Source organism: Jatropha curcas, chromosome 10 (assembly GCF_041381405.1).
Source record: "Jatropha curcas cultivar XTBG-Jc1 chromosome 10, XTBG_Jcur_1.0, whole genome shotgun sequence".
Lineage (NCBI taxonomy): Eukaryota > Viridiplantae > Streptophyta > Magnoliopsida > Malpighiales > Euphorbiaceae > Jatropha > Jatropha curcas.
The window spans coordinates 7,392,754-7,406,573 of NC_143160.1; the positions used below are offsets into that span (position 1 = coordinate 7,392,754).

At 34.3% G+C, this 13,820-nt stretch overlaps 2 protein-coding genes across 2 annotated transcripts; one reads left to right on the top strand and one right to left on the bottom strand.

The window, feature by feature from the left end:
• Positions 1 to 156: 156 nt before the first annotated feature.
• Positions 157 to 10,121, top strand: MGP3 (male gametophyte defective 3). The gene is made up of 19 exons (XM_012225091.4): positions 157 to 1,164; positions 2,058 to 2,294; positions 2,737 to 2,870; positions 2,949 to 3,015; positions 3,163 to 3,221; positions 3,478 to 3,595; positions 3,771 to 3,884; positions 4,075 to 4,206; positions 4,296 to 4,712; positions 4,889 to 4,939; positions 5,269 to 5,339; positions 6,718 to 6,802; positions 6,999 to 7,151; positions 7,223 to 7,297; positions 7,768 to 7,857; positions 8,006 to 8,053; positions 8,456 to 8,570; positions 8,660 to 8,763; positions 9,281 to 10,121. The coding sequence occupies exons 1-19, from the start codon at positions 373 to 375 to the stop codon at positions 9,389 to 9,391; spliced, it is 2,973 nt and encodes a 990-aa protein (XP_012080481.1). The 5' UTR covers positions 157 to 372; the 3' UTR covers positions 9,392 to 10,121.
• Positions 10,122 to 10,208: 87 nt separating this feature from the next.
• LOC105640696 (amino acid transporter AVT6A) lies at positions 10,209 to 13,014 on the bottom strand. Its single transcript, XM_012225090.4, has 5 exons — positions 12,422 to 13,014; positions 11,528 to 11,680; positions 11,212 to 11,415; positions 10,592 to 11,057; positions 10,209 to 10,497 (listed from the first exon to the last, which is right to left on the bottom strand). Exons 1-5 carry the CDS (start codon positions 12,828 to 12,830, stop codon positions 10,359 to 10,361), a joined length of 1,371 nt encoding a protein of 456 aa, XP_012080480.1. The 5' UTR covers positions 12,831 to 13,014; the 3' UTR covers positions 10,209 to 10,358.
• Between the last annotated feature and the right edge of the window lie 806 nt (positions 13,015 to 13,820).

The following is a 13,820-nucleotide window of genomic DNA, read 5'->3' on the forward strand; positions in this document are numbered from 1 at the left end:
GCCAAAAACAGTAAAATAAAATAAAATAAAAGAAGTAATCGGGTTATCCAAACCCGATAGCTCTAAGAATACCATTGGGCTCTAAGATCCATGGATACATCCAGAAGACCATGGTCCATGCGGAGAGTAAAAGTTCTACGCTTCTACTTGCAGCCTTGTAGGTTTTAAGGAGGGTTTAAAGGCGGCTGCTCTTTCCATCAGCCTCCTCTGGATATTACACTGATCCCTCCTTTTCAATATCTTCTTCTTGTTTCTCTTCAATTTCCATCTTTTAAATTTATTAATGCTTGTACCAGTAATTTACTCCTTTTCTTTTCTCTTCTGCTAAAATCTTATTTCCCTTTTCCATCACTTGTCAATACATTCAAAACCATGTGGAGAAGCTTTGCCAGACGAGCTTCTTCTGCTAAGCAGCAGAAACTTTCTTCAAATCTGACAAAACCCTATCAAGTCTCTAACTTTATTGAGAAAATCAGGCCTCTAGAGATCCCAACATTCTTCAATTCGCCTTACTCGCCTCTGTATTTTAGCCGAATGCTTGTATTATCGTCTCCAAGTGATGAATTAAGCAAAAGTTTCACTAATTTTAGAAACCCTCTTGGTCTTTCTCCTCCTTTCCTCAAGAGCTATGCAACTGCGGCTGCACAGTCAATTCTTTCAACAGATGAGTCAGACTTTTCCGGTTCCGATGAACTCCAAGAACAGATAGAGGAAATCAATAAGCACCATCAGAAAATGGAGATGCAGTTTAGGCCACAACAAAAGAAAACAATAGCAGGTATGGGTGTGGGAAAGTATACTATCCTTAAAAGGAGACAAGTAAAGATGGAGACTGAGGCATGGGAAGAGGCAGCTAAAGAATATCAGGAATTGTTAGAGGACATGTGCGAGCAGAAACTGGCACCTAATTTGCCTTATGTAAAATCTTTATTTCTAGGTTGGTTTGAGCCTTTGAGGGACGCAATTGCAGCAGAGCAAGAATTATGTATGGAGAAGCTTGGTAAGCCTTCTCATAGGCCGTATTTTGATGCATTGCCAGCAGATATGATGGCAGTTATTACTATGCATAAGTTGATGGGATTGTTGATGACTACTAATGGAGGTAATGGGAGTGTTAGGGTTGTTCAAGCTGCCTGTGCAGTGGGTGAGGCAATTGAGCAAGAGGTGAGTGACTTCATATTCTGGATCTAGTATTCGTTATTTGGTTGTTTATAGTTGAGTTGATTTTAGTTAACTATATAGAAACAAATTTTGTGTGCTTTAACATTGATTCTGAAGTACTTGGTGTAGAGAACTTGCTAATTTTGATCTTGGAGCATGTCATAAAATTTGTGCTGCAACTGTTATTACACTACCATCAAGGGTTTTATCTCATGACGGAGAATTTCGGATGCAATGATGTTTATGTTAGAAAAGATGAATTACATTTTTCTTTTCTCTAGTGTTTTTTGCTACAAACTAAGCCTTTTCAAAAAATTATGTTTTGACTTGTGTTCTTCTAACTATTGGCTTCTTAACCTTATTCTATGTAATCCTCTAGATTGAACTGACTAAATCATATGAGTTCCATCTCACTAGAAAGTCTTCTTTCTATCTACGAAACCAAACCAAATCATAAAAGGTAATTTGTGGAGATCTTTTTCGTGATATTATTTTCACTTTTTAGCTTATCTATCTATTATAAGACCATAACATTCATTTATTGGCTTTCATATCGAATTTATGTCCAGACAAATTCACAACCAAATGTAATATTTGTCTGGTTTCATATCCTAAATAATTTCTGACTGTTTGAAAATTCTCTCTTTGAACTGTGCCATATTGCTATGGTTAGTGTTTGTACCCTAATTATATAATAATTTTTCCGTCAAGTTTCTGGGAATGCTATTTATCTTCGTTATTCACCTAGGCCTAGCAATGCCAATGGCAGCTAGTTTATGCTAGAACAAGCTTGTATGGGTTTTCAGTACTACTCAAAATATTTGTGTTGGTTATTTTTTATTTTTTAATATTGAGAGCATATATTAATATATGTAATTATCCCCTTTCTGTATTAGGCTAGGATACACAGGTTCTTGGAGAAGACAAAGAAAAAAAAGAAGAGCACAAAAGACAAGGAATCTGAATGCAACTCAGAACCTGTGACCGTTGAAGAGCATAAACTTGCTAAAGAACAGGAGAAATTGAGGAGAAAAATCACTGAACTGATGAAAAAGCAAAAGGTTCATCAAGTGAGAGGGTTAGTGAAGGTCTTTGACCATTCAATGCCTTGGGGACAGGAAGCACATGTTAAGGTTTTTGATACATGTTAAGATTTTTTTTTTTCATATATAAAATATTTGTTGAAGCTAGGGGTGTAAACGAGCCTGGCCGAGCTCAAACCTGCTAGGCTCGAAGCTTGGCTTGAAACTCGACGAGCTTGAAAATTTTTAGGCTTGGCTCAATTTGAGCTCGGCTTTAGCTTGGCTTTAGGCTTGAGTTCAACTGGTAAAATTTGAGCTCGAGCTCAGCTTAAGACTCGAGGCTTGAGTAAGCCTAAAAGAAACATTGTGTTTATATACATATGTATATATAAAAGCTCGATAAGGCTAGATGAGCTTTGAAGCTAAACATCATTAGGCTTAAACTCGATTTGAGCCGAGCTCGAACAGCTCACGGGCTGGCTCAACTCATTTACACCCCTAGTTGAGGTTGTATTTTTTGTTTGGAATTTAGTCTGATTCTTTTATGTCCCAGGTTGGTTGCCGCTTGATTCAATTGTTAATTGAAACAGCATATATACAACCTCCAGTTGATCAATTTGGAGATGGTCTACCTAATATCCGCCCTGCATTTATGCATACGCTTAAGACTATCGTGAAAGATTCACAGTGAGAAGATTCACATGCCTTTTGATTTAATGATTCTCTCTCTTGTATGCAATATAAATATTTTGAATTTTGGACTAGGAAAACTAGCAGGAGATATGGTGTTATTGAGTGTGATCCTCTTGTTCATAGCGGCCTTGAGAAATCTGTAAGTCGAAAATTATTGTCCTTGATTCAGTTCATATTACATTACTACAGGCTTTGCATCTATCGTCGATGAACAAAATTTAAAGCATTATCTAACTATCTATTCTTGTGGCACAATGATGAAAGTAATTGCTGTTTATTTGTGTAGGCTAGGCACATGGTCATCCCTTATATGCCAATGTTGGTGCCTCCTTTAAACTGGACAGGGTAATGGATTCAAGCTTTTCCTTTTAAGCTTTTATGTATTCCCTTCTATCTATGATTAAAATAGTTTTGTTTTGACCAAATTGGTTCTAACTATCAATTTCCATCCGGTAGTTCTTGTGCAAATTTTATATTGTAAATATGCTTACAGCTTTAAATTAATTGTGTTGCTCACATCTTATTTGAGATAGCTACCAAATATTTATCTCCAATATTGTTTGCTAATTCTCCAAATTTGTAAATTTACCAATATTTTTAGGTATGACCAAGGTGCATACTTGTTTTTGCCATCCTATGTTATGCGAACTCATGGAGCGAAACAGCAACGTGAAGTTGTTAGAAGGACACCACGGCAACAATTACAACCTGTTTTTGAGGTTTGAGATCAATATTTTATGCTTCTTTAGATTCTGCATTCTCAAAAATATCAAAGATAATCAAAAAAATTATCTTGCAGAATTGTTAGGCACTTTTAATTGGCTTATCATTGAACCTATGTAAATCTGCTGTTTTAATTGTAATAGGTTTCCGTTCCTTTTTCTTTCAAATCAGGCCCTGGATACACTTGGAAATACTAAATGGAGAGTGAATAAGAAGGTACTTGCAGTAGTTGATAGAATATGGGCTAATGGGGGCGATCTTGCTGGCTTAGTTGATCGCGAAGATGTGAGTTGCATTTACATAATCTGAATTCTTTTTCTTCTATACTAGTTTAAATTTCCTTCTTCTGCACTGTCACTTGTTAGGTTTTTATTCAGCATTATTTGTGCCCAGTTTTACTAATTTCTCTACATCTTTCTAATGTATTATTGTGAACTAATTGTACATTACTTTTATTGTTTCCATTTCTTAATAGGTTCCTCTTCCAGAGGAACCAGAAACAGTAGATGAAGCTGAAATTCGAAAATGGAAGTGGAAAGTGAGAAGTGTGAAAAAAGAGAATAGCGAGAGACATTCACAGCGGTGTGATATAGAACTTAAACTTGCCGTAAGTTCCTGCTCTTTTAGGTTATGCTTAGTGCTATAATATTAATTGCGTTTATGAACAGTATGATCAACTTTTATTAATTGGAGCAGGTTGCTCGGAAGATGAAGGATGAGGATGGCTTTTACTACCCTCATAATCTTGATTTTCGTGGTCGTGCTTACCCCATGCATCCACATTTGAACCACCTTGGCTCTGATCTGTGTCGTGGCATTTTAGAGTTTGCAGAGGGTCGCCCACTTGGGAAGTCTGGCTTATGCTGGCTGAAGATACATTTGGCGAATGTATATGCTGGTGGTGTTGACAAGTTGTCCAATGAGGGTCGGATAGCGTTTACTGAGAATCATCTGGATGATATTTTTGATTCTGCAGACCGACCACTTGAAGGAAGGCGCTGGTGGTTGGGCGCAGAGGATCCTTTTCAATGCTTAGCAACATGTATTAGTCTCTCAGAAGCATTGAGAAGTTCTTCCCCAGAGACTGCTATTTCACATGTGCCTGTCCATCAGGTACTTTTTCTCTACATGGTTATAATACCATTCACTTGGTGTGTGTGTATATATATATGTATATATAAATATGTGTGTGTGTGTATGTGTGTGTGTAGACATATGTGATATCATGTGCTGTGTTGTTGTTCTCACATTGAATTAGTTATACTTATCTTTTCTTGTTATTTCTCAAGGATGGTTCCTGCAATGGTTTGCAACACTATGCTGCCCTTGGAAGGGACAAGGTAAAAAGCTTTCTGTTTGCCATGAAGTAAGGATGAGCCATTAAAATTTAACTTTATGTTTGCATTATAGCTGTTTGATCTGGAATCTGCAACTAGTTGAACTTGAAATCACTAAGATTTTATTTCCTTCTTTTCAGCAAAATATACATATGAAATGATTTTAAGATTTTGGAAGGAACATTTATTAACAAGGATCTGTAACCTTTTCTTTGAGTTGGAATGATATAAGATTTTGGAAGGAACATTTGGAAGGAACGTTATGAAAATTTCAGAGTGCTCCAAATTTGTGTAATTTTTTAATATTTCTTAACAAGTTGCTTTTTTATTAGTTGGGAGCCGCTGCAGTTAATCTTGTTCACGGAGAAAAACCTGCTGACGTTTACTCAGGAATTGCTGCCAGGTACGCGCTATCTCTCTTTATGTGTGCGTCTCTGTGTGTGAAGGTATATTTTGTGTTGTATTTGTGTGTCACTCTTGAATGAGGGAATGAGAACTTGGTAGATGTACTAACTGCAATATATCAATGGATAAGCATGAAAATTTAGATCATTTGCAATGATAGGACACGTGCTATCAGTGAGTACAAGCATTCAGCTGCGTATGAGAAAATTGCTCAAACAAAATGGCAAATGGGTTTAGCGCCTGCAAAAATTGTCCTAGATACCAAAATCTACCCCAAGCCTGTTTAAAATTACACTTGCGATACCCATAAATATCTATTAAGTATTATAGGGGTAATTATAATACTAATAGGAAATACTAATTATACTACTAGATACAACTATAATACTTAGTATATCTAATATTTATAATATTAGGTATGAGTATACTACTAGTTATAATTAGAAAGTATATAACTATAATACTATTGGAATGATAGTGATGATTTGAATACTTAAAAATTATAATATATTACAATACTAATTATTATAATAACATATAGATAGAAATGTAGAATATAAACATAATACATTTATTATCTATATTTGTTCCTAATATTAGTTACTATAATTACATAATAGTTAACTATTTAGAATAGTTATTTCAATTATTTATGTTTAATTAGTTGATTCATATATGATAATTAAATTGTTATATATATATATATATATATATAGTCCTAATATATATGTACTTATGAATTATTTATAGGTCTTAAATTTAAATTATATGTTTTATACAGACAAGATTTCTTATTTTGCATAAGTCATCGTAAAATTAATAACCAATTATTTATTTATTTATTTTATAAGAAATTATATATATAAATCAATAAAATTATTATATTTGAGAAATTACATAATTACTTGATTTTAATAATAAATATTTATTAATATCTCTATCACTATTTAAAAATATTAATATTTCATCAATTATAAATATAATTAGTATTAAAAAATTAATATATTTTTGTTATGGGCCTTAACATTAAAGAAGTTATTAGAGTAGCTTAATAATGTGTAATTTAATATCTCTTAGAGGTCATGAATTCAAATGTCTTTTTTCCTAAGAACTAAATTTTTAAGAATTAAATGGGTTATGGTAGTGGGTGCTTAAGCCCCTAAACTCAAATCCATCACGGGTAGTAAATAAACAGGTCTAGTCAGATACTCGGAAAACCCGACCATTCTAAGTGGAGTCTAAATACAGTTTTTTACATTGCTGTGCAGATCCTTTGATGCCTTCTGGAAAAAGCACCAACTTATGTTTGATAGCGTTATGATGTCTCAAGTTGCCATTTTCTTGAATCATCTAATTTAATTGTTATTTTGATGTAGGGTCCTGGATATAATGAAGAGTGATGCAGAAAAAGATCCATCAACTAATCCAAATGCATTGCATGCTAAGCGTTTAATCAATCAGGTTTCTTGCTTTCTTATGCTCATCAATGGTGCTAAATGTTTCATGAGATCCTCAAGATGAACTTGTGTCTTTTGAAATACTAAAATTTGCAATGTTTCTTTTATTTTGCTAATAGAGCCGACACAATGAGGTTGTGATTGTGAATTAATTGTATAGTAAATTGCTAATAGTTATCCTTGTGACTTGGAAACCTTAGGTGGACAGGAAATTGGTGAAGCAGACAGTGATGACATCAGTGTATGGTGTCACTTATATTGGTGCCCGTGACCAAATAAAAAGGAGGCTAAAAGAACGTGGTGCCATTGACAATGATGCGGCTTCATTTGCTGCAGCTAGCTATGCAGCAAAAGTAAGCACTTTACCTGAAGTGAGGTGTGTGCCCTTAATAAAAGATTTTACTAATTGTTTGCTAAATGGCAGATTACCTTGACGGCTTTGGAAGAGATGTTTGAAGGTGCGAGAGGTATCATGGCCTGGCTTGGTGAATGTGCAAAGGTGCATGCCATTTCTATATTAGCTCATGGAGCTGGTGAAATACATTCATGATCATGATCAAATCTTATTGTGTGTTGCAAAACCATATACTAGCAGCTTTTAAAGCCTCGTGCTGCTGAACAGATGGACAGGAGATTCTTTTGGAATAAGCATACTCATTTTAATTGCTTCGCTCAACTAAAGCTTATTACCAAAGTATTTAAATTTGGTTATATGAACCATTTTCCATTCCATCCTATTTAATCCTTCTATTATAGTTTCAGCTCAATTAATTTGTGGTCGACCACTTATGCTGTTTTTGCTTTTTAGCCTTTTGCTTGCTGATCATATTTCAGGTGTATCTTTAGTACTTGAGTTTAATACTTCTATGAAAATGTGAATTTTGGGAGAAATTAGCCGTTTTTACTCTGTTCCTCTGCATTTTTAAGAGCTATTCTGCAGTGGCTGACAACTACTTGGAACATAAACAGGTAATAGCTTCAGAGAATCAACCTGTGCGATGGACCACTCCTCTTGGACTTCCTGTTGTACAACCTTATAAACAGTTGGGGAGGCATCTTGTAAGTTGGGAAAAAATATAAGTGTACACACACACACACACACACACAAATGCACATACAATTATACAATAACTAAAAAAAATTGGAAAAAAACCAAACAAATTTTAAGTTTGTCTTTAAAGACTTTTTTGTTGGGAATAATTTGCAGATCAAGACATCTCTGCAGACGCTGGCATTACAAAGGGAAACGGACAAGGCAATTTTCATAGACCTTTTCACAACTACTTTTTCTTTTTTCCAATTATTGCACTGCATGCACCTAGGTTACTGAATGATTATAGTGTCTCTCTCTTCCACACTCCCCCCAACCTTCTGTTTGTATACATGTGTTTTTGCTTATAGATAAACCTTGAAGAGTAAAACAAAGAAATGAAAATTCATAAGCAACAGTAAGAATAAATAAGACTTTATGCTAAACTTATTGAGGTCAGCTATATGAATCCTTTATTTCCATTCTACTTTTTTCATAACTAAGTCCGTAGTAAAGCCAATAAATAGTAGGTCTCTTGAGACCAGTTCCCTTCATGTTTCAGAAGCAATGGAACATATTCATGTTACATTCTCTTAACTCTGATTATATTGTTTTCGTGATTTGTAGGTGATGGTTAAGAGGCAAAGAACAGCTTTTCCACCGAATTTTGTTCACTCTCTTGATGGCTCTCACATGATGATGACTGCTCTTGCCTGCAAACAAGCAGGTTTGAACTTTGCAGGTTTGTTCTATCCAAGTGGTTTTCACTTCAACTCAGTGATATATACTTCTGTGGAAATCTTATTATTCTATCCTGATGTCAATCTTCAGGAGTCCATGATTCTTACTGGACACATGCATGTGATGTTGATGAAATGAACAGGATACTTCGACAAAAGTTTGTTGAATTGTACGAGGCGCCAATATTAGAAAATGTAAAGTATCTCTGCCTATAGAATGTTCTATAACTACTATGCTTCTTAAGATATTATTCCCCATACGAAATGGGTTTAAGGGTTTTACTTTTCCCATTATGATAATGAAACTTGAATGTTCTATCCCATTATGAAAATGTTCTATAACTACTAGCTTCTTAAGATATTATTCCCCATATGAAATGGGTTTAAGGGTTTTACTTTTCCCATTATGATAATGAGACTTGAATGTTCTATCCCTTGAGGAAAATGAATTGGAAAGAGAGAAAGAGGGGGGGGGGGGGTAGAAAGGCATTGCCTAATAAATCCACATGGTCTTACATGGAAAAATATTTATTATAATCAATTTCATTTTATGATTCTTTATCCAAACAGTGCTATCTTTTGTCTTTTTCACTCGTTGGAATCTTTACTGTAAATATCAAGTGAAATTGATTCTTGAGAGTGAATGTTTCCCATGCTATGTTATGGTATTACTACTTATTAAGTTCATTGCATTGCCTTTGTTTGTACCCAGTTGTTGGAGGGCTTTCAAAAGACATTTCCTAAGTTGAAATTTCCTCCCTTACCGGAGCGAGGAGACTTTGATCTCAGAGATGTTTTGGATTCTCCCTATTTCTTCAATTAGTCATAGCAATACTGGTCTTGACTGTTTCGAAATTGTTCTTTATACCTCTGTCATTCAGTTGAAAGTTGATGATAGTTGTATTCGTTCATCCATGTGCATGCATTTGTCAGATGCACAGTTACTGAACCCATTGTTAACTGAGGGAGAATGGCTAAAGAAGAGACCCAAGAAGTGCATACAATGGGTGTCCAACAACTATTTCTGTACATATGTCAAAAGAAAATGCATATAACCTTTGGCCAGAGATATCCCATTATACTTCCCTCGGGACTCTGCTTCCCTTTCAGCAGTGGGTCCGCTTTTGTGAAAATAAATGAAGGACTAAGGTGGCGCATCATACAGTACAACATGAAAGAAGCCCTGATAGTGGTAACAAACAAGTTGTTTCATTCAATCCGGCTTTGTACAAAGGAAATTGAAGCTCAAGCAGTAGAGGAACGGAACATCATATTGATGAAATTCAAAGATCAGTGAAAGCTGTGGAGCCTCACTGTGCTTGTGCCTCTTCTGAGATGTTGCCAGTAGCATATCGAAATAGGTTGCTGAAAATAAAGTTGATTTTAAGGAAAGTAACATAGAAATTGACGAGCATGTGTTTTTGTGGTATTTTGCTACTCTTTACTAATTGTTTTACCGTATTTTTTGATTACTTCAGACAACTTTCTATAGTTCAAAGAAAGCTGTATAATGCATACTAAGAATGAATAATAGAGGCTCTCATCATTCTCAAGCTTCTGACTGTACTACTTATTTGTTGTAGCCCTGAACTCCTACATTTTTCTCAGGCCAAAACATCATATCAGTTATTAATTTGCGCTGAGACAAACAAATAAGTATATTGCACCATATCAATTTCTAGCAGAAACAGTAATTCTTGTGGACAAAGACATTACAAGGTAATCTATATATATGAGCACAGGAGGTTTCTAAGCGTTTCTTCTAATCTTAATCAAAAGCTTGAGCAAAATCATTCGCTTGGGGAGGCATTCGTTCTGAGCAGGGCATAGGCATCGCTATAAATAGCTATCAAACTTGAGAACAGAGCAAGGAAAATCATGAGCCCCGACATAACCTTATCTTTCTTTGTAGCTACCAAATGGGAATCCCTGAAAGGATCAGAAATTTGAAATACTGAGTGAACAAATGATTAAGATAATGCAGCATTAGAAATTCTGGTTTAAAGATCGAAACTTTACTCACCTCAGGGCAATAGCAGCTGGGAAGATAAATCCAATACAAACTGCAGAAGTTGCTCCAGTGAACTGGAAAGCAATCCAGATGTTTGGAATAAAATTTGCACCCAAGAAGATGAGAGAAATTACTGCCATGCTAAGTAATGTAAATCTCCAGTTATCTGAAACCAAAGGCCTAGCTGAGGGGAAAAGAAGGCCATCCAAATTCATCCGCAGTGGGTAAAAGACGATCGGAAAAACAAGCATAAGATGAAGAGCATAGCTTATGCGAATGATATCGCTGAGTATATAGCTGTAAGGGACTCCAAGGTTGGTGTCAAAATTGGCTAAAACATCATCTAGAGTTGAGTTTCCAAATAGTAGAAATCCAAAGACGCTTGTCATTATATAGACAGTAGAGCATAGAGCTAATGAAGTCCATACAACTGGCTGTATCATAGCAGAGTCTTGAAGCTCATTTTGAATTGTTTGAACTGCAGAAAATAAGGTTATTTACTGTTCTTGAGTTTATTGGACAAATGATTCTTCAAGCAGACAAGAACTGGACTAAGAACCTGTTTGGTTCAGTGATCCCAAATGACAGGTCCTAATAGAAAAAACCCTTGAGAAGATTTGAAGATTACTTACCATTGAAATGACAGATAAAAGCTGTCACAAGAACTGGCACAACAGTGAAGAGATTCCAGAATGATGTGATATCAGAAACATTAGGAAGCAATCTAGGCATGGAAACACTTCCATTTACCAATTTGAACACTGTGATTGCAGCTGTAATAACAAGGAAAACAACTGCAAGTGCAATTGCTAAGACAGATGTGTATCTCAATGAATCTGCAAGTGCAAATTAAGATGAATCAGTTACCAAGCCAGTATTGTGAGGTCAAAATCTTGAAATCTAATTATTGAAAATAAAAATTATAAATAAACATGGGTTTATATAGACCTATTCTCTTGAAACTTGCCAATGGAGCAAAAATAGCAAGAGTCACAAAAAGAACAACAAAAGTACGGCCATTCCACCATTGGTCTCCAAACCATTCTTCCAATAAACCAGCATGATGAACTCCACTTGAAGATGTTCCAGATAATACGTCACCTTTTCATATATCAAAATTGAAATTAATAAAAAGTATTGAACATTAGAAATGGGAAAGAATTTGTGGATCGCTGTTAGCAAAAAAAAAAAAAAAAAAAAAAAAAAAAATTAAATCAATTTTATGATGGATTGATGAGTTGATCAAATTTGAATTGTATTAGAAAAATCACATGAACTTCTATTTAGAAGAAAACAAATATATTACTATCTGATAGTTTGTTTAGTACTAATTTCTCAGTTATTTTGCAATAAAAGGAGCCAATAAAGGGATAGGGGTTATTTTATATTTAGGAGAGAACTTAGAATTCAAATCTTAGAAAATTTATTTTTTTGATAATGAAAAAAAAGGTCTAATGGAGTCCCATCAAGGTCTAGTTGGATATATAGTGAAGTAAGTTTGTTGAGCTGTTGTTGAGCTATCAATTAATTTTAATGAGCTATCTATCTTCTTCTACAAAAGAAGTTGGATATATAGTGATTTCAAATAATTATAACACATTATATTTTTTTATAATTTTATACTCAACGTATAAATCCAAATATTTAATTATTTAAACCATATAACTTTTAAATAATTTTAATTTGAAGGGCTCTTAAATAGTTAATACAATTTAAAAAAAAAAAAAAAAAGCTGAATTGATAAATTGTAAAGTTTCATGGAATTGAGAAAAAAAAAATAGCAAAGCTCAAAACTTTTTCTTATCAAGCCTATAGAAAAAAGATAAACTATATTATATATACCAATTATAATCATGTAGACAATGAGGATTCCAAGATTGTTAAGCGACACAAAAACCTGAAGCAGTCTCTTTCCACCATTCCCAAATGCATCTCCCATTACCCCACCATAAGAATCCACTTTCCCAGCCTTACTGTACCTCAACAGAATCTCTATAGAACGTTCTGTTAGAACTGCAACTAACAATATCATCCCAGTTCCAAGCCCAAGTCCTAAAACTTTCATCGTAGCAGGCAATGCCATAATCCCAGCACCAATAATAGTTGTTGAAAGATTAAACACTGCACCAAGAAAAGAAGCTCCATTGAATTCTTGAATTTCTCTTTCTGTTTTGGGTAATAATGGTGATTCTTGATTTTTGGTTTCTTGGGTTAGTCTTGTTTTCTTGAATTTCTTCTTGTCAAGCTTCATTTTTTACTATTTGCAGATGGGTTTGGATTTGGAGAAGAAAAGATGGTTTTTTTGCTAATATATAAGAAGCTAATAATAATGCATTCTTGCATTGCTAGCATTCTTATCAATACATGTCAGAGAGAAAACAACTCTTTAGTGACTCAAAGGACAGATATACAAACTTGTTTTGTACGTAATTTGATTTCTATTTATCAAATTAATATTGTTCTCCTGGCATGATTTCAGACAGTCTACAGTTAAATTGGGTCGGGTTTAGTCAAAATTTTTATGATTTGTTTATTTCTTTTCAGAATCTTGTCTTTTAGATTGAGTTTGGCAGACTTATCTTACTATGGCTGGCTAGGCAGACCCCATAATCCCTGGACTAAACCAGTAATATGATGCCACGTCAAACAAATGGTTTCTCGTCTTTTCTAACTCCATCTCTCTCGTTTCAACCTCCCTCTACTGGTTTCTGAATCCCATTTACAGGAATGTCACGCCTTGACACGTAAACTTTTTTTAATATTTTTTTCTTAAACCTCGACCTAATTTATTTTTCTCTAGGAGGGTTGATCTGAAAAACTGACATTTTTATCTCAAACCCAATGGTTTCAGCTTCAACAAACCAAAAAGTTCAAATTCTTGTATTGGAATTAAAGATTAAGCAAGTATCCCACCTAATAATATAGACGTAAGGTTTATTTTCAGTTGAATATTTACGGGTAGACACCTCTTGAATAAGACATTAGGCAAGTTGTCCTATAATCCAATAATTAAGAATTAAGGTTTAATTGAGTTGAATTTTTCTGGGCATTCACCTTCCAGTTTTTGTGTATAGAGTCAATTATATATATATATCCAGAAGAAGCAGATTAAAGATTACATTTGTCACCTATAGCTTATTGATTTTGTCATGAGTTATGTTAAAATTTAAAAATAGAGGTAAATAAGTTTGGTAAACCAATTAGGTTTACTAGTCTAAAAAAATCTTGAAAATTCATTTAC